Below are 25,747 nucleotides of genomic sequence, written 5' to 3'. Positions count from 1 at the left end.
ACCATCAACGTGATCCATTATATAAACAAACTGAAAGAACAAAACCACATGATCATTTCATTAGATGCTGAGAAAGCATTTGACAAAAATTCAACACCCTTTCATGATAAAAAGTCCTGGAAAGAATAGGAATTCAAGGCCCATACCTAAACATAGTAAAAAGCCATATACAGCAAACCAGTGGCTAACATTAAACTAAATGGAGAGAAACTTGAAGCAATCCCACTAAAATCAGGGACTAGACAAGGCTGCCCACTCTCTCCCTACTTATTCAATATAGTTCTTGAAGTTCTAGCCAGAGCAATCAGACAACAAAAAGGAGGTCAAGGGGATACAGATCGGAAAAAGAAGAAGTCAAAATATCACTATTTGCAGATGATATGATAGTATATTTAAGTGATCCCCAAAATTCCACCAGAGAACTACTAAAGCTGATAAACAACTTCAGCAAAGTGGCTGGGTATAAAAATTAACTCAAATAAATCAGTAGCCTTCCTCTATTGAAAATTCATCTGAATAACAAAAACCCAAGATAGCTAAAACTATCCTCAACAATAAAAGGACTTCAGGGGGAATCACTATCCCAGAACTCAAGCAGTATTACAGAGCAATAGTGATAAAAACTGCATGGTATTGTTACAGAGACAGACAGATAGACCAATGGAACAGAATTGAAGACCCAGAAATGAACCCACACACCTATGGGCACTTGATTTTTGACAAAGGAGCCAAAACCATCCAATGGAAAAAAGATAGCATTTTCAGCAAATGGTGCTGGTTCAACTGGAGGTCAACATGTAGAAGAATGCAGATCGATCTATGCTTATCACCCTGTACAAAGCTTAAGTCCAAGTGGATCAAGGACCTCCACATCAAACCAGATACACTCAAACTAATAGAAGAAAAACTAGGGAAGCATTTGGAACACATGGGCACTGGAAAAAATTTCTGAACAAAACACCAATGGCTTATGCTCTAAGATCAAGAATCACAAATGGGATCTCATAAAACTGCAAAGCTTCTGTAAGGCAAAAGGACACTGTGGTTAGGACAAACGGCAACCAACAGATTGGGAAAAGATCTTTACCAATCCTACAACAGATAGAGGGCTTATATCCAAAATATACAAAGAACTCAAGAAGTTAGACAACAGGGGAGACAAATAACCTATTAAAAAATGGGGTTCAGAGCTAAACAAAGAATTTACAGCTGAGGAATGCCGAATGGCCGAGAAACACCTGAAGAAATGTTCAACATCGTTAGTCAGAAGGGAAATGCAAATCAAAACAACCCTGAGATTTCACCTCACACCAGTGAGAATGGCTAAGATCAAAACTCAGGTGACAGCAAATGCTGGCGAGGATGTGGAGAAGGGGAACACTCCTCCATTGTTGGTGGGATTGCAGACTGGTACAACCATTCTGGAAATCAGTCTGGAGGTTCCTCAGAAAATTGGACATTGAACTGCCTGAGGATCCAGCTATACCTCTCCTGGGCATATACCCAAAAAGATGCCCCAACATATAAAAAAAGACACATGCTCCACTATGTTCATAGCAGCCTTATTTATAATAGCCAGAAGCTGAAAAGAACCCAGATGCCCTTCAACAGAGGAATGGATACAGAAAATGTGGTACATCTACACAATGGAATATTACTCAGCTATCAAAAACAATGACTTTATGAAATTTGTAGGCAAATGGTTGGAACTGGAAAATATCATCCTGAGTGAGCTAACCCAATCACAGAAAGACATACATGGTATGTACTCATTGATAAGTGGCTATTAGCCCAAATGCTTGAATTACCCTAGATGCCTAGAACAAATGAAACTCAAGACGGATGATCAAAATGTGAATGCAGATCGCTCCTGAGAGACACAGCCAGAATACAGCAAATACAGAGGCTAATGCCAGCAGCAAACCACTGAACTGAGAACGGGACCCCCGTTGAAGGAATCAGAGAAAGAACTGGAAGAGCTTGAAGGAGCTCGAGACCCCATATGTACAGCAATGCCAACCAACCAGAGCTTCAGGGACTAAGCCACTACCCAAAGACTATACATGGACTGACCCTGGCTCCAACCTCATAGGTAGCAATGAATATCCTAGTAAGAGCACCAGTGGAAGGGGGAAGCCCTGGGTCCATAAGACTGAACCCCAGTGAACTAGACTGTTGGGAGAGGGGCAGCAATGGGGGAGGGTTAGGAGGGAACACCCATAAGGAAGGGGAGGGGGAGGGGATGTTTGCCCGGAAACAGGAAAGGGAATAACACTTTCGAAATGTATATAAGAAATACTCAAGTTAATAATAATAATAAAAAAAAAAAGAACCAGGAAGGATGAATGACACCAAGAGAAAAACAAAAACAAAACAACAAAAAAAAAAAGAATATAGGAGCAACAAAATTAGACGGGGAAAATATATTTTGTTAACTAAAACAGTTCCCAAACAGGATAACCACAAAGACTGCTTGACAGTAATCCAGCATAATGAAAAAACTCATATATTATTAAATTTGCATTATTAATGTTTTAAAAAAGGCTATGACTCACAAAAGTGTGTTAGTCACACATTATATATATGCATCATATAATATATATTCATATTTGTAGAAAATATGTTTAAAACTATGAAAGTGAGAAAAGAACTGTGTTTACTTGTAGCTATGGTACATTAAAAGAACTTTAAAACGAGTTATTTACTTAATAATTAGTTTGTTGACAATTTCATACAAGTATTTAATACATAATACATACTTATCACTTTTATGCTGTAACCTCTCTGATCTACCTCACACTCCCACCCAACCCTTCCCTTCCTTTCCAGTCTCTTTCATACATTTATATCTTTCCATTCGGAATTATGACCCAAATCATTTAACTGGGGCTAGACAGTCTGTGTGAGCATAGGTTTGGAACTATCCACTGGAACCTGGGAAGCTTACCAATGAGTCCATAACTTAAGAAAATGACTCCCCTTTCTCTGTCTCCCAGAATCAATAAGTAGCCTGAATATCAGGAAAGGGGATGGCAGGAGAGGGGGTGGGACCTCATTGGCCACTCCCACATCCATGCTTGACGGCTGACAGACCCATTTTTGTGCAGGCCCAGTATAGGCAATGGTAACTGCTGTGAATTTATGATCCATAGTGGCAGTGGCGTGCTCAGTAGATGGCATTGTCTTACCCTTCCCCTGTTTAACAGCTCTTATAGTTTTACTGGCTTTTCTTCCAAAATGTTTCCAGACCTCTGGGTTAGGTGTGCAAGCATGCATCCAAATGTCTTGTCCACGGCTCAGATGTTTGGCTACTACTTATTCTCAGCACTTGGAGCAGCCACGAGTGCCTGCATTCACAGTAGTTCACTAGGTCCATGAAAGGTTTCTCTCATAATGATGGAGAATAGCATTTGCCTATGGATATAAGTATAAATATTAGAAGATGGTTTGAGGCTATGTTAACTTAGCTAAGCATTAGTAGCTAGTTGATCTCCACAGGTATGGGCTTTTGATGAGATGCATACAGTATCAAAGATGGATGCCTCTCTGTGAGTGAGCTGTAACTAATCAGAAAAGGGTTGCTTAACCCCATAACAGTCATGCCACCTTTGTTCAACCAGGCGCAGCCTTTTTTGACAGATTGATACTGTAGTTTGCGGGGTTCACAGTTGGGTAAGAACATCGATGAGTTTTCACTCCCAGCATGGAGTAACTTTGGCACTGTGAAAGCTAGCCAGCAGGGAGGAAACTTGTAGCTCAGTTCTAGCTTCATTTCTTTGTATGGCGACAATGTGTTACATGTTGCATGTGGAAGTGGTCCACATCTGGCAGAGGGATTTCTGTAAACCTATCTTCTTGTGAGTGAGTCTTGTCATTCAATTCTCAAAAATATAATTTATAAAAAGCGTTTAAAGGAAGAGAACTTGTTTGTTTGTTTTACAACCCTATTGTACATTGTCAGTTATTGTGAGCTTCCACTCTATCACTTCCTACCTACAGTGGCATGGGAATGCTGAAGCTGATACCCTAGCTTGGTAGGAGTCTGGAAAGACTATAACAAACAATACTCACAAAAGTAATCTGTTATAGGAGCATAAGGTTACCAGAGAAGATGAGCAAATACCAAAGAGAGTCCTAGTGGCTAACATATAGAGTAGAGTTACAGAAACTCAGTCCATGGAGCAGAGCAGGACCATCCTCATTTTAGGAGTATTCTCCTGAGTGAGATGCAGTTAAGACACATTCTTAGTTACTGATGTCACATAGTAGCCTGACAGTCCTGTGGGGTTGAGTAGATTATTTAGACATTCAAATGGGCACTACTACCTTTTATAAATATTTGGTTTTCCTCTAACTGTGGACATATGAGAGGATCACATACCATTGCTCTCTGTGAAGATAGGTGTGGTCCAGCAATGAGCTCATGCCAATGAAATGTGAGTGGGGTCATTTGTGACTGCCACTTCTAGCAGGCACTCTCCATAGCTGGGGCTCAACCTTCCTTGAGCCTTCTGCTCTCCTGCTGGGTGGCTGTAGAAACATCCACTGGTGTTTGTGCTATTTGATCGTAGCCACTGGGACTGCAAGCCAGCTCATGGGTCTGCCCAGATCTGCAAAAGACTGCAAGTGATAGTTAAACTATTGGAGTAGTTAAACTATGGCGACCGGTATGGAGAATAAGTAAGAGCATAAAACCTTACTTAGAATCCTTCGTCAAAATCCATCTATCTTTCCTTCTTCCTTTTGCATTTATGCTGTTTTACTCTTTTGATTTTTTGTCACCAAATATTGAAAACTCAGAGAAAACTGAAATGGGCAAGATGAGGAATAGAATAGAGTCCTTTTTTGAATGAAGCAAAGGGCTTCATTAGCATTAGAATAAGAAGACATGACCTCTTGGAACTCAATAGGGGATGTAGAAAAGACCACCTTGACTGTGAGTGGTCCTATGGAGTCACACTATAGGCTTAGTAAGGTGCATATCATTTGAAAAAGCTTCCATTGAGGGAGTCTTTGCTAACAATCTGGACCAAGGAACAGGAAACAGATTTTAAGAATTTTTCTTACTCTGCATTCCTGGCCATTAACCACCCTCTTTCTTCCAGAATGGCACTATTTACACACCTTCCAGAGAGTCATGTGCCATTGGCTACCTTAGCTTCAACCAGGCATACTTTTCTTTTAAACTTCCCCGTGAATTTGATTCAAGTTCTTCACTGATGGCATCTGATTGACCTAGGTCACTTTTGCAAGTAAGATCGGGAAAGTGTCACAAGTCCTTCAATCTCCCCTGGTTAGAGGTCCACTTTTCCTGGTGCGTATCCTCATGGCAACAGTGGCTGGACAAACAACTGAGGATTGCTTGGCAGATAAGGTGACTAAACATTATACCTAAGATAAGGATGCTGGCATCAGAGGTAACCTAACACAAATGCAGTATAATTTAGGCAGCTGGTGGTATTCCTTTTGGGCTGGACCTCAGATACTTCCTTAGTAAAAGGGAATAAAATGGGACTGCTCTGAAGAACTTCAAGTTTTCACCATGGGAGAGCTTGGATGTTGCAAACAATAGACCCCTGTGCACATGTGGGGAAAAAAAGAAACATGGGAAATACCGTGCCCTCTCTGTATCTGTACAAGCAAGCATTTATTCTGACAAGGGTACCTCATGCTAAGAACTGAACTTCTTAACTCCATTTCCTAACCTGAGAGCCTGATCAAACTGTCACGACAAAAGTTAAGTTTTATAAGCGTAAAACATCTAAAAACGAAATTTTAGTTGTTCTCCTATCAACAACGAAGAAAGATCAGAAAAGCAAATTGAAGTAGCATCATAACAGAACTTTCATTCGTTCAGAAAACGTATTATAAACACCTACTATGCGCTTGGCTTGCTGCAGGCCCTGGAGGTTTAGTGAGGAACATCTCTAATTTTGAGAAGACAACAGGTAAATACATGTCATCCATCTCCGTGACGCCTGTCTTGCGTGCACGAGTTAACTCAGTGAAAGTCGTTAAAATCTCAAAGGCTAGCACAGCTAAACACATTTCAGCACACAAAATACATTTTGTATTCCTAGCAGCTCATTCCTCAGTAGCAGCAACTACTACTCTAGTCCATCTCCTCAGGCCCCCAGATTCTTGTTTGCTTGACTTTTTTTTTTCTTGACTGTTTTTAATCTTTGCAAATCCTGTGTCCATTCTGTGAGCAAGTTGACGAAGTCAACTTTTAAAATCATGTGAAGTTAGATGTTTCTATTTCCTTCTAACCTGTATAATCCAGAGGACCTCCATTCTAGCTTGGATTATGAGCAATTTTCTGTAGACGCCTTTCCATTTTCTCCCTTCTTCCTCTCACCACATTTACATTCGTGTCTTCAGTTATGTCGTATCACTCCCCTGTAACGCCGTCATGCAAGTCTGGAATCAATGTTGTGCATCCCAATGATCTATAATGCTCTATGTAGTCTGACCTTATATATTCCCAGTGGGTTTTTCTAATTCATTCTGTTTCCAGCTATCTTGCTATCTTTTGACAACTGCTTAACAAGCAAAAAGGAAAACACCCAAAGCAAAGCAAAGCAAAACAAAACAAAAAAATGAAAACAAAACAAAAAAATACCCAAAACCAGAAAGAAAAAAAAATGTGAACAAGCAAGAATCTCATTCCTTAGAAACTTATAATATGCAATATTCCTTTCCCCTAGAGCTTTTGTCTGTGCAGCTGCACAGATATCTCCATTGTGGTATGCACTTATATGTGTAATTGCTTTTAATTTTTTTCTTTTTCTGTCTTCTATCTTTGCTCTCTTGAATATTTGTCATATAAGATCAGAGATTTTAGAGTTTGCATGCTATATTTCAAAGGCCTGATAGCTATACACAGTCAGTAGATTCATACTAAATACGTGCTGTTCACTGTCCATGGATCCTAGCAAAATAAAAATCTGCTAGGACAACTTATGAGTAAGACAGCCGTATAGAAACTGGCTTTATGTGAGCCAGTGCAAATGAGTCAGGACAAGAACATTATACTCATTTCTAGGCGAAGGGGCGGAGGAAGGAGGCTGTACACTAACCAAGACCTGGGACTTAGTACAAGGGAAAGTAGAAAACCAAGCTGAGCACAGCTTCAGAGTGGGAATGAGGAGCAAAGCTTCATCCAAAGCTGTTTTCTCCTTTCTGAGTGGTGCTACAGACTGATCCTTCAAGAACAGGCTACTTGAACAAGAACCCCTAAATAAAATCAGAAGGGAAGTTCAAACTAACAAACACTTACATTTTAATTAAAAAATAGCTGTAATAGAAAAGCAGCAGGGAAATATGATTTTTCAACTACCGAACTCAAACTGAATTGGGTAAAATTCCAGACGTAGATTTCAAAAAGTTACCAGTGAAAAGGATCAACGACAAGATAAAGATAAAAAATAAGTGGGTGAAATATTAGTAACATGGAAGAAAGAAAGAAATTCAAGTTCTAGAAAAAAAGTACAACTAAATTTTATTTACATTTCTTTATTTGCTTATTTTATTAAAATGTTACCATAAATTCTGATCATGGTTTCTCCTCTCTCATATCTCCACCATATCCTCAAACATCTAGCTTGAGGCCTCCCCTCTCTCTTTCTCTCTCTCTTTCAAACAAAAAGGAATATACAAAAAACAAATCTGAATTTAAAACAACACATACCAAAATAAAACCCATTAAAGTACAAAATTGGAAAGCATATATACAACTAAAAGACCACTAAGACAAAAAAATGCCTAAACAAAGAAGATGGGACAAAATACAGCTACAAAATCGCCATTGAATTCACCTGTGTTGGTCCTCTACTGCTGAGCTTGGAGTTTGTCCTTAATCAGGCCTTAGGTGCCCTATGAAATTCCATTGGAGAAAATTGATTTTTCCTATGCAAGTGTTTGTCAACGGGAGATAGTTTCTTGGTTAGGGATGGGAACTCACTCCCACCTCTCCCTCTGACCACTGAGACTCTATCTGTTTTAAGCCTGTGCAGGCTTTGTGTATGTTGCGGACCTCTCTGTGAGTTCATCTGTATGTCAGTCCTTCTGCATCCAGAAGACATTGTATTCTTGTAGGAAAACTGGATTTTCTTTTAAAGATACAATTGCCTGCTGTTTCCAAGAAACACATCTCACTAGCAATGATAACCACATTGTTATCTCCATGACATGGAGAGTCAAAGGATAGAAGTTATTCTATCAAAAATGACTGAAAGTCAAAAACAATCATGTACAGCTATTTTGATATCTAATGAAGTAGATCTCAAGTCAAAATTAATGAAAAGAGATAAAGAAAAACACTACATATTAATAAAGAAAATAATGCATCTGAAATTGCAATGAGTTTTGCGAGTAACTTCATTATCCCTCTCTCATTGTTTTAGGTCATGCACAATAAAACATACAAAAAAGAATTCAGAGTTTAATTATACCTTAGATTGAATGAGCATAAGTGATAAATACAGAATCTTCCAACCAGCAGACAAAGTATATCTCAGTAGTTCAAGAAACCTTTTCTATCAGAGACTACATTGTAGGCCATATACAGAGTCTTAACAAATACAAAGAGTCAAAATAATTTCTTGATCTCCTCTTCAAGTGACACAATTGGAAATCAATAGCAAGAAAGAAAAAAAAACACAGAAACTACATAAATGCTTGGAGACTGACTGGATTATACATTCTTGAATGATCAGTGAGCCTCTGAAGAAATCAAAGAAAAAACTTAAAAGTTTCTAAAGTCAAATGAAAAGAAGAGTAGAACTTTCTAGACTCTTTGGGATACAATCCAAAAAGTTTTGAAAGGAAACTCTTAGAACTATGAATGAATCCTTAGATTAAAACATGTGACTAATCTTAAATAAATAACCTAATGATGCACTTCTCGCTCTTAGAAAAATTAAAATAATCCAAACTCCAATGCAATGAGGTGCAAGAGATAATAAAGATCAGGGTTGAAACTAATAAAATGAAAACTAAAAAGATAATATAGAGTATCACTAAAAGAGTTGATTTCTTTTTTGGAGAAATAAACAATATTGATAACTTCTGACAAAACTAATGAAACAAAAGATAGACCTTAGTTAATAAGAGAAAAAACCCTAGAATATTAGAATAATTTCTTTTTTCTTTTTCTTCTTTTTTTTTTAAAGATTTATTTTATTTATTATATATAAGTACACTGCAGCTGTCTTCAGATACACCAGAAGAGGGCATCGGATCTCTTTATAGATGGTTGTGAGCCACCATGTGGTTGCTGGGAATTGAACTCATGACCTCTAGAAGAGCAGTCGGGTGCTTTTAACCGCTGAGCCATCTCTCCAGCCCAGAATAATTTCTAATAGTTGAGAAATATTTTGAAAATTTATGCTTCAAATAATTGGAAAAGCTAGCAGAAGTAGATATATTCCTAAGCATGTCCAATTTACTAAAATTAGATCAAGGTGCTATTAACAAATTAAACCCACAATAAGCGATGGCATTGAAAATAGGGATGGAGGTGTAGCTCGGTTGATAGAATGCTTGTCTAGTCTGCATGAAACCCAGCATCGTGTGTAACTGAGTATGCTGATGAATGGTGGCAAATGCCTGCGATTCCAGCCTTTACTGTAGAGATAGGAGGATCAGAAGTTCAAGGTTATGTTCCTCTGCTATGTAGTAAGTTCAGGGCAGCCTGGGATTCCTGAGACACAGGAAGTTTTCATTCATTTGCTTTATTTCATTTATTTATTTTTAAGTACCCTAACAAAGAAAAGTCACGGATCAGATAGATTCATGACCAAATCCTACAAGTTATTTAAGGAAAAAGCAACATCAATATTCCTCAAACTGTTCCATCAAAGAGAATGGAGAAGAATACTGCCCAACTCATTCCAAGAAGCCAGCATTACCCTGCTACTTAAACTAGACAATGGCACACGAGGAGAGGAAACTATACTCCCATTTCAATTTTGAATGCAGAAACATAACTTCTCAAGAAAATGCTAAGCAACTGAATTTAAAAACACATTATAGAGATCTAGGTTGGTTTTATTCTAGTGAACCAAGGAAATGTCCGGAGTCTGAAAAAGATGTTATTTTCAAAATAAAATAGAGAACACAGTATATTTAATTCCTTTTTTCATTTCTCTTTTCTTTTCCTTTTTCCTTTTCTTATTTATTTATCTACTATTTATTTATTTACTTACTTACTTATTTATTTCCTTGGGAAATAACAAAGCGCATGTCTTAGGATTTTTATTTCCATGAGAAAGCAACAGGCCTGAAAACAACTTTCAAAGGAAAGAATTTATTTCTTCTTTTACTTCCAAGTGCTACTTTTTTAGTGAGGGAAGTCAGGGCAGGAACTCAAGCAGGGCAGGAACCTGGTGGCAGGAACTGAAGGAAAAGCTACTGAGGAGTTCTTTTGACTGGTTTGTTTCCCATGGCTTGCTAAATTTGCTTTCTTTAAACACTCCAGGATCACCTGCAGATGGTATTACTACCCACAGTGGAGTGCATTCTTCTCCACCAATCACTAGTTGAGAAAATGTCCTACAAGTAAACCTATCGGCCAGTCCTAGAGAGGAATTATCTCAATTAAGCCTCCTACTTTCCATATGACTCTAGTTTGTGTTAAATTGACACAAAACACAAAATTATATGCCAGCACAGCACATAATAAAAAGTACAAGTTGTTTTTTGCTGTCTGTGATTTTTACCAGTGGGAGAAAATTACGTGGAAAAGTACTTCAATGCTGTGTATTACAAACCCCCAGATCTGCCCTCCAACATTCATTCCATGTGATGGTTTGTATATGTTTGACTCAGGGAGAAGGTATGGACCTGTTGGAGTAGGTGTGGCCTTGTGCCCTTGTTAGAGGAAGTAAGTCACTATGGGTGTGGGCTTTAAGACCCTCATCCTAGCTGCCTGGAAGTTAGTATTCTCCCAATAGTCTTTAGATGAAGATGTAGAACTCTCAGCTCCTCCTGCACTATGTCTACCTGGATGATGAGATGCTCCTGCCTTGATGATAACTCTGAACCTGTAAGCCAACTCCAATTAAATGTTGTCCTTTATAAGGGTTGCCTTGGTCATGGTGTCTATTCACAGCAGTAAAACCCTAATTAAGACACTCCATTGAGCTTATAATACATTACTGGGGGTGGGGGGACAAGCAGCACCTTGAAAAGAGAACTATCTGGCTGAATAACTTATTTCTCACATTTGTTGACAAATGAGACAGTACCTTGCACAGTTGTTCAAAACGAAACTGGTACATGAATTGTTCGTTTACAGAAATGAAGATTAGATGCTCATGTCTTAAGATAGGTAAGAATGTTTTTAGTCATCTGGTTGCTCTATTATATAACACAGAAGTCGCACTTCTGTATTTTAGTAGACATTTTACTTTGGAATAAAGTAAGTAACACCTGTGTATTAATGTCCTAATGAGTACACTTAGAAATTCTAGTGACTAACAAAAAATGATTAGTTCTTCTTTATTTAAAGCTTCATGTATTCTTTCTAAGGAGGTGATCAGCATTTCTTGATGTTGTAATAATAACGCTTGTCTCTGTTGGATTCTGTGTCCAAAGCAGGGTCTTAGAAAGATCTGTATTCTGGTGAAGGAATTAACAGACAGAAGGATGTGTATCAGGTGTTCCATCACAGACAACTTTACCCATTTTATCAATACCAAGAACCAATCACATGGACTCATCATGGTCAGGCTGTGAAATGGAATTCCAAACAGGGAAGCTGCTTCCTAGAGATAATTAAACGAAGGAACACCATATTAATTGTTCTTAGTGGATGAAATGCTGTCTTTTAATCATTTTTTAAAAATTTTACTTTCTCTCCATAAGCAAAGGACATTTCCAAAGCCAGTGCCTGAACACCGAAGCTGTCACCTTGAAAATGTGGATTCCAAAATGTAAGTTAATCTTTGTCAGTTTGAATATGGTCAAGAACTGTTTTAGGACTCTAACAGGATTTAAGGAGAAAGGGAAAAGAATAGTCATAGCAGAGAGCTGGCCTCTGAGGGATGACAGGCTGACAGGGATACCTTGGCTATCTGGTTGAGTAGGCCGGGAAACACACACACACACACACACACACACACACACACACACACACACACACACACACACACACACACACGCAGTGGCATCGGATGATAGAAAGATGTGCTGTGCAAAGTGATTACCATTTGTTTTCTCTTCCACTCACTCAGACCTTAGCTTGGTGCTGTTCTAGCCAGGGTTCTAGCTGGTAGACTTGCGGTGGACTGAAGGGTGTGTCTGAAAGGTATACATTTGGTTCCTATTTCTGTCATAACACTTTCCCGTGTGTTTGCTACCTTTAGCCTCTGATCCTAGTTCCAGGGCGCCTTGCCTATGCCCAGGGGAGAGTTCCTGTAAATAACAGTTGCATCTGTGTGCAGCATGTGGGGGAGGGAGTCTTGGCCTTAAAAGCGAGTATCCCCAGATAAGGTTTCCAGGTCTTTCCTGCAGCAGGCCCTTCTCACCCACAGGTCTTGGCATCCTTCCCTCGCTTCCAGTCATCTGGCCAGGGACCAGCTTCCCAAATCTGCCTTGGCAACTAGCTGTGCTCTAGCCCAGGAGGCTGTTTGCAACAACCCCTAACTGGGGAGAGTATAGAGTCCTCTTGGAGATCATTTTATGTTCCCCGAAAATTCCACTGGGCTATATAGATCTTATTGAAAGCAAGGGGACCTAGAGGTTGCAAATTTAGCTGCAGAAATCTGGCCACCAGGGGCAGCCTCCCTTTGCTGATGGGATGTGCCCACCTACTTCATCCCTTCCTCTGACTAGCAGGCCTGCCTTGTAGCATCCTCCCTTCTAATTTCTTGAGGCTACCTAGTTATTGTGCTCCGGGGCCACCAGGCTGCTATTAAATTTTATTTTTTCAGACTTGAGTTTCACCTGACCCCTGTGGCCAGAACAGTTCTCTCAGCTCCATCTTCCATTTTCCTAAACTTCCTCCCCTCCAACACAAGTTTCTTTGTGGAACAGTCCTGGCATTCTTGGGACTCAGTCTGTAGGACAGACTAGCCTGGAACTTTCAGATATCCTCCTGCCTCTGTCTCCTAGATGCTGGGACTAAAGGAGTGCGCCACCAACAGCTTGCTATATATACCCTTTAGTAGGCCTTTTATTGAGCCCACAGTCCAATTCAGGAAATGGGAAAACCCTGATATTGAAGGAATTTGCAAGTAAAACAGGAAGGACAAGGGTGAGAAGTTTATTCAGCTTTCTTCATAATTTCCTTGCTGGTCCTTGGAGTTGTGGTAGGCCAGTGCCCAGAAGACATTCTGAAGAGACGTCTCTTCCTTAAACCAGAACTGTTTGAAAGGATCTACCTGGGCCATCAGCATTTCATACTCTGTCCCTTATTTTCTTCCTTATGAGAGACTGGTGAGAAACTGCAACAGGCTAAGACCCTACAGTGACTGACTGGAAGGAGCAGGACGACATTTAGTGTCACCTACCCACACCAATGACTGCTAGCTCCAGTCAACAGGGAAAAGGAGACCTCTCCTGAGTCTTTCTGACTCCTCTTATCCCCTAGGGCGTCCAGGGTCACTGAACATAGCCAGGGTCACATAGGCTCCAGTCCGCTGCCATCCTCCTTGGATAGCCAGTCACCGCGTCCCGCAGCGCCCCAAACACACTTTTGCCTCTTCCCTTGAAGTTGTGCACGCGTCCTAACCACCCCAGCAGCAGTAATCCGCATCCACCTAGCCCAGGCAGAGCTGTCTCCCCAAGGTAAGCTGTTTACTCGTCGCCTTCCTTGGCGATCCTCCCTGGACAGCTGCGGCAGCGACAGCAGCTGCGCCGCTTGCCCGGAGCGTCGGGCGCTCCTTCTTTCTCCCTCCTGGGTCTCCGAACTCACTACTGCGGGCCATGCACACACTTGCAGCGGCCGCGACACACCCGGGAGTGTGTGCGGGACCTCGGGAACCGGCAGCGTGGTGACACGCTGCAGCCCAGTTCCTCCGGGGCCCTACTCCCAGCCCAGCCTCCCTCCTCTCTGCCCACTCCAGTGACACTTGAGCGGCCACAGGGCGGTGGAGGCTGCAGGCCCGCGGGACTGACTGGCACCCCGAAGAAAACAGAGCAGGGGGCGGGGCGGTCACACAGACCACCGCCTTAGCGATGAGGGATGCGCGCCCCAGCCAATGAGCTTGCGATGTGCAACGTGGGGCGGACCCCGAGGAGGAGGTGGCCCTGGCGCTGGAGGCGGGGGCGGTGAGGAGGAAGGGGAGGAGGCGGAGGCGGGCGCGGTGGTGGCGGCGGCCGGCGCGGCGGCGAAGGCGAGGTTGTGCCCCGGACTGTGTCCACCGAGCTCAGCGGCTCTTTCCTGTGCGTGGAGAAGCAGCGGCGCCGCGAGGCAGAGGAGGATCGCGGAGGAGCGCGGCGGCGGGACGTCTACGGCTGCCGCGGCCCCGGCGGCGCCCGGCGACAATCGGCGTGGGGAAGCTGCGGCGGCCGCAGCGGCAGCCGCCTCTCCACCACCGGGAAGCCGAGGCGCGGCTGGCGGCGCTGACATCCGCGGCCCTGCCTCTCCTCCCTCGCCCCCGGCCCTCCCCATGTGATCGGTCTTAATCCCGACCGTGTGCGCGCGTGGGGGCTCCATTGCGCGGCGCCCGGTGTCGGTGCCGGGGTGGGTGCTCGCGTGCGCTTCTCCTCCCCATCCCCCGCCCCGTCCCCAAGAATAAAAGAAGAACCGGGAGGCGTGCTCAGAAAATAAATAAATAACCAGCACACACGCGCAGCCCGGAGCGAGGCGGCGGGGCTGGTGGCGGCGGAGGAGGAGTGAAGGCGGCGGCGGCGGAGGAGGGACGCGCGGAGCCGGCAGTAACTTTCGAGCCAGCCCAGAGCCCGGAGCTCCAGCCGAGCGGTTTGCAGCGCGGCGGCGGCGGCGCTGAGTGTCTGGCCCGCCGGTGCGGTCGGGGTGTGCAGTCGGACGGGACGAGCAGCGCGTCGCTGTCCCCCCCCTCCCGGTGACTGGAGATGTCCGAGCCCAAGGCGATTGATCCCAAGTTGTCGACTACCGACAGGGTGGTGAAAGGTAAGCGCAGCGCCGCGGCGGCCCGGGGTGCACCGAGTGCCGCAGGCGACCGTCCGCCCCTCCCCCGCCCCGGTTGTCCCTCTCCAGCTAGCGCCGGGGACCTTCTAGGATCTCCTGCAAGAGGCGATCCCCTCCTCCCCCGCGCCCTGCCCCCACACCGCCCACCCGGCCCTAATGGGGGCATTTATTTATGTATTTATTTATTTTTATTTATTTATTTTTGTGGACCGGGGGGCAGCAGTTGGCAAATGGCTGAGTGGCTGGGAGGCGGTGGCGGGAGGGGGCGCCCGGGGTGGGGGTGACTGCTGGCAGGGTGTAGCTGCTGTGACAGAAATAGGAAGTGGGTGGCTGCTCGCGGGCTTGCATGGGATCGGGTTTATGGTTTGCTCTTTGTAGAGGGAGGGGAGGTGATTTATGGCTTTTAAAAAATTAATAGGGCATTTTTATGTGGCCGTGGCTTGCCGCGGACTGGCTCGCCCCGGCACATTGCTCCAGGCGCTCCATTGCAGCAGTTCCCTGGGCGCCCCCTCCCCCTCCGCGGGAAGGGCCTGCACAGGACTCGCGAGAGAGCGGGAGAGCGTGGGGGGAGCCCAGCTCCGGCTGCCGCGCGCCGCGGGGGGGGGGGACCGGGGCCGCGTGGGGGCAGCGCCAGGCGGGGGACGACCAGAGCCCCCGCCGCCGCCCCGGGATTTCCCCGCAGGCCCGGAGCGACGCGAGCGGTGGTGATCCTCTGTCGACCTCCCTTGCCACCCATGGCTGACTGCCGCCGACCTGTCATTGCTCTTAAAGGGTTCCCTGCTGGTGCACACCTCTGGGGTGTGTGTGTGTGTGGGGGGGGGAGCTCACCATGCTCCGTTCCCCCAAGCTTCTAACACCCCCTTGGTAACAGGCTATTTGGTTGTCTTTATTGCCAGGGATGACTTGTATGTGTACAACTGGCTGAGATGGCTCTGGGTTGCTAGCTAGGTGAAAACCCCGGGGGATGCTTGGGGTTAGGAAGGGGACAACGTGGTTGCCCTTTCTATCCTTTGGAGGGATCCCACCAATCTCACTGTATTCCAGCGCGGAATGGGGGAGGAAGTGCAGATTCGAAAGGATTAAGTAGTGACACTTATTCTTGGGGTCAGTGTTCCCAGCAAAGCTAAGATGGACACCAGCCTGTGCAGAGCGGGCCTCTGAAACTGGAAGGAGTGATGGGGGCGGGTGTGTGTGTGTGTGTGTGTGTGTGTGTGTGTGTGTGTGTGTGTGTGTGTGTGTGTGTGTGTGATGTGATCGGAGACGGTATCTTATGCAGCAGAGCATTTAGCTAGAGTGCAAAGCAATCAAGTCATTTGCTCCAGGAACACTTAGGTGAAAGTAACCCGGCGCCGCCCTAAGACCATGATACATATTCTCAGGAGCTTTAAGAAAGGATACTTGCGCCAGGGGATACTTTTACATTTGCTCCGCATTTAAAGTTTTGAGTTGTTGTGTTGTGTTGTGTTGTGTTGTGCTTTGTGTGGGTGTGTGTTATGTTCCTTTTGTGAGAGAATAAAATATCTTCACTCCTTTTGGTTATATTGGAATCATTCCTACTTCAAAGTAGGATTCATGGAGCGGTCAAAATAGAGAGGGAATAGGGATAGCTCTGTTAAAAAAAAATTGGTGCCAGAGCCTTAAGTGCACAACGGTCTTGTGCGGTGATCAGTATCTCCTTAGTGTGTGATATTGAGGCATAGTTCCAAGGCAAAGATACTTTGTTTTCTAAACAAAGTAATAGTTTACAATTCAGACGACACTATGTGTTGGTAGTAAAAAAAAGTCCTGTCACATTTTTCCCTTTTAGATGTCAAATGGGGATTTCTAAAGTGTGTATCTCTAAAACGTAGATATCCATTGTTATTGTCAGCAAATAAATCGTGTAAAGCTAATTGCTTGATATGTTTACCAGTTAAGAGGCAGAGCCAGCGTCCAACCATTCCATAGCTCTTTTGCCTCATGCTTCAGTGTCGGGTTTTATAAAGGACTTCCTCCACTAGTATGTAGGCACACCCATAACTCCAAAATTTTGATTTATGTATTTTTTTTCAGAAGTGATATATACGTGTGTGCTGCAGATTCAAAATAGGAAACATTACTGTAATCTTCCACTCGTTTTGATAGGGATTCTACTGGAAGATTTTGTTTATAGAAAAAAAAATATTGATGAGTCCTGACTTTCAGATGGGCACCCTGCCATTGCTTTGTTTCTCTCATGCTTTCTTGCACATTTTCTGTCATTGGTTTAAAAGTCCTGACACAGGCTTCCAGACAACATTTTGTCATGCATAAGACTTTCAGGATTAGAATTTTGAGACGATAATCTATTTTGATCCCCTTGAATATTATACCCACATTTAACAAGTGGGAAGGAACACGTATGCTGAGTGGGGAAAAAAAAATCACAGAATTATTTTTCATCTTAAAGTGGACATAGTAGTATGCAGTACACAAAACATTATTTTAGTTCATATCTTCTGAAACCCTCATGTCAATTGTCTTTCTCGAAGTCATTCCTTAACACAGGAAGCGGCTTATCTTTGAGGAGCTCTTGAGGTCCTGTCTCCTCTTATAAAATGTATCGGTAGCTGTACTTGATACCTATAGGAATACTCAGACCAGTCCTTTGGCATGCAGGGCCTTTTCCTACAGTTATCTTTGTTGCTATGATCTGGCTTTTGCCGGATGACAAATTGCTATTTACAAGTGACTCTGTGCTTGTGGTTTTGTTTATAGTAATAGGACAGCAGCTTTCTGCAGCTCTCTTGATTTGTGTTTCCAGAAGGCAACCTTAGAAAGGTAGGTCAAGTTTTAGCTTCAACACCATGGCGGTATAGACGCTTCTCGAGTCAGCTATATCATGTACAGAGTCTTTAAACTTCAAGAAGAAATCCTTCAGTTAGATTATTTCCAGAGAACAATGACCTCAACTAGCGAATCATCTGTTGGTTTATTTGACTGTTCTTAAATTTAAAAACAAATGTAAAAGTTGTTAGAATTCAGAGAAACTGTTTTGGCATTCTGTTTGTTGGGAACCAGGATAATTTGATCCATTTGCTTGTTTGTTTGTTTATACATTGGAGCATGCAAACTTTGTTTTGAGAAAGACTGTGTATATGTCGAGGGCTTACTCCAAACTCAAGATCCTCCTGCCTCAGTCTTCAGAGATGATTTCAGGAGTGCTGCACCATGTCTGACTCACATCATGTTTGAAAGCTACACGGAGAATACTGGAATCAGTCCAAGACTGAAGTTAATAGGGTGGCTAGCTCTCTTCCACACCCCCAACATATCCTATTGCCTTCTTTCCTCTGTAGTATGCTCAAGAAATCTATTGACACTTTTGTTTTTGGTTGTTTTTCTCTGTCCTCTCTGTAAGGTTCCATTGGCTGTAAAGTTTGCCCTTTGATAGAAGTATTTGGAGGAGATTAGACTGATGTTGTGTTTGTGGCAGTGCTCTGGCTCTGCATAATTCTTTTCTCATCTTCAAATATTTTATAATGGGCCTTTTACCTTATCCCAAACTGATTATAATAATAGACTTTTCAGAGTCTGGCAGGCTGTCAGAGGGTAGATTCCTGGGAAGAGTCCCGTAGACTATGCTCGGTTCTCCTCTGTAGATGTTTGCGTTCGGTTTGGGGACGATAGCTGCTGTTGCACACCCTGTCACCTTTGAGCTCTTCATGTAATCAGGTACAGGTAGAGAGATTCTGGGAAGATGTCTAAGATCACAGAAGCAAGAATGCAGGAGTGGACAGACTGTTACTAAGTAACTGATGATGTAAGCCATCAGTGTTTATAGCTGAGGGGCACTGGTGTTTCAGAAAGAAAACAAGAATTTGGCAAATCACTAATGACTGTTGTATTTGTAAAAGGAAACAAAGTGGTGGGGCTATGAAGTAGAGCTCTTTCCAAATTTATTTTACGTGCATTTTAATGAATCGATTAATTAATTTGCTACCAGTCAATTGATTTCATTTGTCCAGCCTTCCTTTGGAATATAGTATAATTGATTTAAGTCCATTATCGTTAAACATCAGTATTTGGTGGGTAGAGTTTACATTGGCACTAACTGTTAAGAAAGGCATTTGCTAGGATAGCTGCTACCACAGATGACAGAGTCCTGACATGAATATCCTTGAGCGAACAGCATACACATCGGTGATGCTAACTATCAATTGGGTTGATGTATTCTGTAACATTTACTTTCAGGATTTCTTAAAGAGTAAAGGTAACACAGATGCAATGTTTTCAAAGGTTTGTAAGAAAGGGAGATTTAGGGAAATTCCAATGGCTCTAAATATTATTAACTTCTAGGAGAAGTAAATACAATGTTGTTGTTTTATAGCACAGAAATGAACCTTTGCTTTAAATAGACACTCTATTAGATGGCCCATAAAAGGCAACAATCTATCTGCCTTAGAATGCAGTTAATGTGATTTATGCTGATATCGGTGTTAGGTACAAATGTGTCATTTTGAATCAGTTTATTCTTCCTGACCTGCTTAAAATGATAATTATAGGACCTGAAAGTGTGACTTCTGCTCCGCAGTCGGCTTTGACAGCTGTCATCGGAGGTTTTCCCTGATTTTTCTGTGCCACTGTGTAAAGTTGAAACTAATGATTTGGTCAAATAAAGAGTCCCTTTGGAGTGTTGGCCTTGGGAAACGGCATTGTTTAGTTACAGCCTTTAGTGAGTCTAGATGGACGTCCTGAAGGCTTTGTCAGAAAAGGCTGGAACTTTAGGAATTATGAAGGTAGGCAACGAATGACTCAGCAGCAAATTTTTATGATCATGAAAAGATAATTGAGTTCAATTTTCAGCAACTTAATGGGGCAGCAATCACTTGATAGTCAAGAGGGTTGTGCTCAGATCTCGAATTCTTCTGTAATTGTAGGTTATGTGCTTAAACTTACCAGGCAACCTTCTGCTATGGTGTGGGGTAGAAAAAGAACACTGGCGTTTCCTTGGCAGGGGCAGTTCTCCCACTGTGGATGGAGAACTACATGCTATGTGTTTGCGGGTCACTCTGGAATGGTCAGAAGGGGTAATAGTCAAAGCCATCCTACAGTAGCTTGATGTCACGATTCTTTGTAACTAAAGAAATGGAGGCAGAACAGGCGAAAGGGTCCAGGGAGGGGGACGAGAATGCAGGTAAGGGAATGGGTTCTGTGAGTAAGGGGGCTCTTCTTGCTTACAAGTGGACACTTTCTGTTCGATTTAGGCTCTTGGCACCTGTCCTTGCTACTTTGCTTCCCCATATCACTGGCTGTGTAAAGACGTATTTGTTCTGTTTCTGTATTAGCAGAAAATGGACCCTTCTGCTGATACGTTTTGGAACATGTTATCATCTTACTTGATCTTGCCAGGAGGTTTACTGAAGAAATCCTGGTGATCATGTCTTTCCTTTAAGGTGTGTAACCAGAGATGCAGCAGTCTACTCGGCTGAAAAGCACTTTCATCTGGAAGTTCCTGTGGCAAGCCTCTGCCTGAGTTCCTAATAATGCCACTGGCCAATGCTGCTGTTCTCCACGTTAATTTCTGGAGGAATTCAGGGAAAGTATCACCAAAGCTATCACTTTTTATTTTTAAAGGCTGTGGCTGTGCAAGGAGAGGGACCTGGACTTAGGCTTGTAAGCTCAGTCTTTAGAGCTTGTGTTTTGACTGCTCCAGCATTTGTTTTATTTCACTCTGCAGCACTTATACCTCATATATGAAATTATCAGTTGTTTCATGTTCATATAGCATGTGTTCATGGAGTAGAACATATCTTTCTCCCTGTGTACAGACTGAAAGTTTGAAAATCTGATGCACCACCAACTTGGGGACCCATTCATGCTTCTAGGGTCTGGAATACATTTTCAGTGTGTGCTAACGTGGCAGAATTCAGTCCTGTCTAAGCAAGTGAATAAATGGTAAAAAAAAAAAAAGCTCCATTTTTTTTTTTAAGTTAAAGTCGATATTTTTGAGACCTTCATACCCAATTGTATTGCGATGTGACGATGAGCTACCCGGAAATGCAAGGGGCCGGTAGTCAGTGTGTAGGACACAACATGACAGAACTTGGTGTTTTTTTTTCCAAATCCATGCTGTACTCTCATAGTAAAAGATACTGCAGCTTGGCTTTCAGACTTTCATTCTGGCTTTCTGTGAACATTGGTGTCTTGCAACTGGAAGTGCTGAATTTGTCTGCAGAAGAGCACGAGCCTTAAGCAGCTATCAGAAATTTCTAGATGCTACCTCCTGATAGTGACACACCACCTCTCTATGGTCATCAATTTCAGACACCGGCCAACATGATGAAACTGGAAGAATTATTGTTGGCCTTTGGAGAGAAGGGGGCGGTGTGTGTGTGTGTGTGTGTGTGTGTGTGTGTGTGTGTTTTGGTGTAAATTAAGGAAAATAATTGTTGGGAGCCACCTAGTCTTAAGACACACAGAGATTCTCTTTCCATAGCAACTGTGTTTCCTCAGCTTTTCCTCCTTGGGAGGAATTACTGGTTCTGATTCAAAAGGTGCATTTATTTCTATAGAATAACAGAATGTTCTGGAAGCTGCCGCCCATCAGATTCTAACCTGTATCTTAGGTTGCTGTGTGCACTTAGGCGTGCATAACATTCGTCAATATTCCTATTCAGAATTTTGTTTTGAAAGTTTGGTCAATGCGACCCCTGTTATGTACTCAGTAAATGCTCCGTGAATGGTTTGACCACTGTGGGGTTTTCATGTGTTGTCTGAAGCTATAAACAGAGACAGATTCTGTTTGTTTTGAATCTTCTCTCCCTTTCAAGTTCCGATTCCTTGTGAATGGTTGTATTTGGTGACTGGAAAATTCCTTCTTCAGCCCACTCAGGAACTGGAGGATGAGACGCCAGAAAGAAGGTGACGTCGTAGCTGTGCCGAGGGCAGCTTTCTTATTGGGTCATTTTAATTGCCCATGTCTGAGGAATTTCAAAGTTAATTTTTTTTTTTTAAATCTGAGATTATTTGTTTGAACTTGAACACTTTATTTTGTAATAAAATACTGATTTTAGCAATCAGTTAAAGCCATCAGTTATTGACATATTTGGGAAGATACATTATTCATCGGATCGTGGGATTATTAGATGGTTTTTATGTTAATTATTGCCCAGCCTTGGATTTCCTAAGATTATGACCTGGTGTATTTTGAAAGAAGTCAAAACTAAAATGCAAAACTCAAACCCTCGTTTGTGTGCATCTTGATTTATTATTATCTGGTGTGTGTATGTGTGTGTGTGTGTGTGTGTGTGTGTGTGTGTGTGTGTGTGTGTGTGTGTGTGTGTGTGTATGTGTGTGTGAGTGTGTGTGTGTATATGTGTGTGTGTGTGTGTGTGTGTGTGTGTGTGTGTGTGTGTGTGTGTGTGTGTGTGTGTGTGTGTGTGTGTGTGTGTGTGTGTGTGTGTGTGTGTGTGTGTGTGTGTGTGTGTGTGTGTGTGTGTGTGTGTGTGTGTGTGTGTGTGTGTGTGTGTGTGTGTGTGTGTGTGTGTGTGTTTAGAAGTACCATTCTCGCTGTTGTTGCCTCTTGTCATCTTCTGGCCCTGAAATGCCATGGACAGCATCCAGCTGGAAGATGTGCGGGCCACGAGAAGTTAAAAGCCATGGCACCCACTCCGCTGAGTCCTTGTTTCTGCTGAGTGGGCTCGGAGCCATCTGTTGACATTTGTTTTTAAGTTATCTTGTAAGCAATGACATCTTATCAGATTCAACTAAAAGTGTAATATGCACTTTTAAAATGACAGAACTCGAGTCAGTGTTGGGCTGCTCTTTGCTTTTAACAGAGAAATTGAAACTTTTCTTTTCTTAAGGATGAAGTCTAGGCTTGTTAGCTTGTTACACACATAGCTAATGTTAACCTCTCCTGGGTGGGCTTCATTCTTGGGATAGGACTAGCTCTTCTGGTCACTCAGTTCCTGCCCTTGAGTCTTCAGTTCGCCTCCTGTTCTCTTGCGCCCCTCCTCACACCTTCAGCTGAAGTCTAGGGAACCCCTTGCTGGGTGGTGGCAGATTGTGTCAATGGTTTGTTTTCTTGTCTGCCTCTCCTCCTCAGGAAGTGAAAAGCCCTACATCAGTGGTTCTCAACCAGTGTGCTGTGTGACCCCTTTGAGGGTGTCAATGACCCTTTCACAAGGGATTGTCTGAGACCATTGGAAAAACACAGATACTCACATTACTATTCACAACAATAACAAAATTACAGTTATGGAGTAGCAGTGAAAATGACTGCAGGGTTGGGAGTCACCACACCGTGAAGAACTGGATTAAAGGGGTTGCAGCATCGTGAAGGCTGAGGACCCCTGACCTAGAGAGAGGAAGATTCTGTTCCATTTGTTTTTATAGATTCAGCTCAAGCAGGGAGCGTGCTACGCAATAGGACTGTGATCTGTAATTGTTATGTGTATGAATTAATAGAAAAACTGAAATGCATTTCAAGTTCTGAAGTTATGGAGTTCTATTTTGAAGTTTTGTGCAACTTAAGTCGAGGTCAGGTTACGGACATCTGATGATTTCTTGATCGTTGAGCCACCGCGGGAGTTTTACTGGGGATTATGCAGTGTTCGTGTTACCTGAGCATCTGTGGTTACTTGCCCAGTGGTCAATATGCAGACATATCCCTGACTGGACCGTGGGTGTTGTTTTTAAGTGGATCTCTGTCCGTTACAAGATGCACAGAAGGGTGTGTGCTTTGTTCAGTGCAGGAGCGCTTCCCTAGTGTGCACAAGGCACTGGATTGCATGCCTAGCACCGGGGCTTGGGGAAAGTGTGCAGATGGATTTTCCTCAGTGGTTGGAGGGGAGATGGGGTTTCCTTTTCAATTAGCGATGAGACTAAGTTGCAGGAAGGCCACGTGACTACCAGTTGTGAGGCCTTGATCAGGCATCCGTGTACAAATGCAGATTTGTAACTGCAAGTGTACGGATCCAGACATATGTAAGACCTCACACATTTGTATAGGACGTGGCTGATACAATACAAATACAGCGGTAGTAGACTTTTGGGGCCAGTTTCTGAATAATAGAGGATGCACACAATCCTCCCAGACTGTGCCTCCTTAGTGTCAGAAGAACTGAGCCCTTGAATTCACACCTCCGGGGAGGCCTAGAAGTGAGGCATCCTCCCTGAGTCCCTTTCTCTTGGAACTCTAGCCATCACTCTGCCTTGTGTGCCTCCTTCAAGCAGGTCCACCGGGGCTAGCCAAGCTCCTCTTTCTTTTTGTTGTGCTAAAAACAGATACCCCAGTGTGTCAACTCTGTCTCTCCTCTACAGAACTACTTTCATTTCAAGGCATTTAAGAGGAAGGGAACTACAGTAGCCTGGGTGAAATATTGTTATTAAGTTATGACTTTCTGTATTCACCAACAGGAAAGGAATCCTCCTGTTGCACCCACTTCTGGTTAGAGCCCTTTTTGTTTGGCTTTGTTCCACAATACCTTTGCCCACACAGATGTGTAAAACTCGTGAGTGTTTCGGGAGCGCCACGAGGCCGAAAGGATTTTTAATTGTGAAGGGACCCGAGCGATTTTGAATTCTGATTGAGAAAAGGCTGGGTTGTGCTTTAACCAAAGTCTGCAGTCTCGGGTTACTTACGATCTCAGATGAGCCAGTGTTTGGAAGCAGCCGAGATTTAGGTCACAAATTGAAGGGAAAAAAGGGCCAGGGACATTTAACACAAGAATAGATTATTTTGCAATCTTAGAATAAACAGGACTTGTTTTGTGTGTAAATGTGAACATGCACACTAAAAAATTTAGTTTGAGTTATGAGATTTTTTTTTTTTAATGCTGGAAGTAACCTTGGGACTATAGTTTACCACCGGTTACAGAAACTCACCCAACTTTTATTTTATTATTTTATTATTTTATTTTATTTTTTATCTCTTAGTCTTATTTAGATCTGGGTCTGTGTCAGGCAAATTGGAATCTGGTGGTTGGAACATGCAGCTGAATTTTAGCTAAAGCGACTGCTAACCTGGAATCCCTGTCAGGACTTCCTGAGGGATGAGAACAGCGCCATCTCAGGCTCCAATCAAGTGAGAGGGATCTCCCTGTTCCTGCTTCCTCGGGCCTCTTACTCATCCTGCCATCCTGGACATCTCTTCCTACAAGAAATACTTTCTCCCGTCTGCAGTCTGATCCCTCCGAAAATGAATTTGCTGCGTTCCAAAGAGTGCGCTTTGTCTGTTTTCTCCGAGAGAACACATCTCCTAGTAAACACAGCACCGTCGTTCCTCAGGCTCGTTAGGCACGCAGGGTGGTTTCTAGGTCGTTCTGGATATTATCAGCAGGACTTTAAATCCAAGTCAGGCTACTGGAGTCTTTGCAGGTGGAGGCTTGAACAAACATTGATCATGGTCAACCTGCTTTCATGCTCCACCAGCCCTTTCAGTTGGGTTCCTCCAGTTTGGTTTGTGGCTTTCCTGTGCCTGCATGCTGACCTTTAAGCTGCCCGAGGCTCAGGAACGTCTCACAGTAGGCTCTGTCCACCGTACCATGTCCTTTGGCTGGCTAAGGATGGCCACTGTCCTGATACTCTAAGCTTTGAAATTCCCTTTCTCTTCTCCCAGTCCGCTGCCGCTTTAGGGTGTTTAAAACTTAATCCCTGTAAGCAGGAACA

General features: G+C 43.2%; 1 protein-coding gene across 1 annotated transcript in view; it reads left to right on the top strand.

Annotated features, from left to right (window-relative positions):
* Positions 1–14,298: 14,298 nt before the first annotated feature.
* Ppp3ca (protein phosphatase 3 catalytic subunit alpha) overlaps positions 14,299–25,747 on the top strand; it is a 273,470-nt gene continuing 262,021 nt past the window's right edge. Inside the window, 1 exon segment of the mRNA XM_032897274.1 lies at positions 14,299–15,097. Coding sequence (XP_032753165.1) covers positions 15,040–15,097 — 58 coding nt within the window. The 5' untranslated portion in view covers positions 14,299–15,039.

This window comes from Rattus rattus, chromosome 3, assembly GCF_011064425.1.
Source record: "Rattus rattus isolate New Zealand chromosome 3, Rrattus_CSIRO_v1, whole genome shotgun sequence".
Lineage (NCBI taxonomy): Eukaryota > Metazoa > Chordata > Mammalia > Rodentia > Muridae > Rattus > Rattus rattus.
Note: the sequence above shows the minus strand (reverse complement) of the source record. Positions and strands in the feature narration are given on the sequence as shown.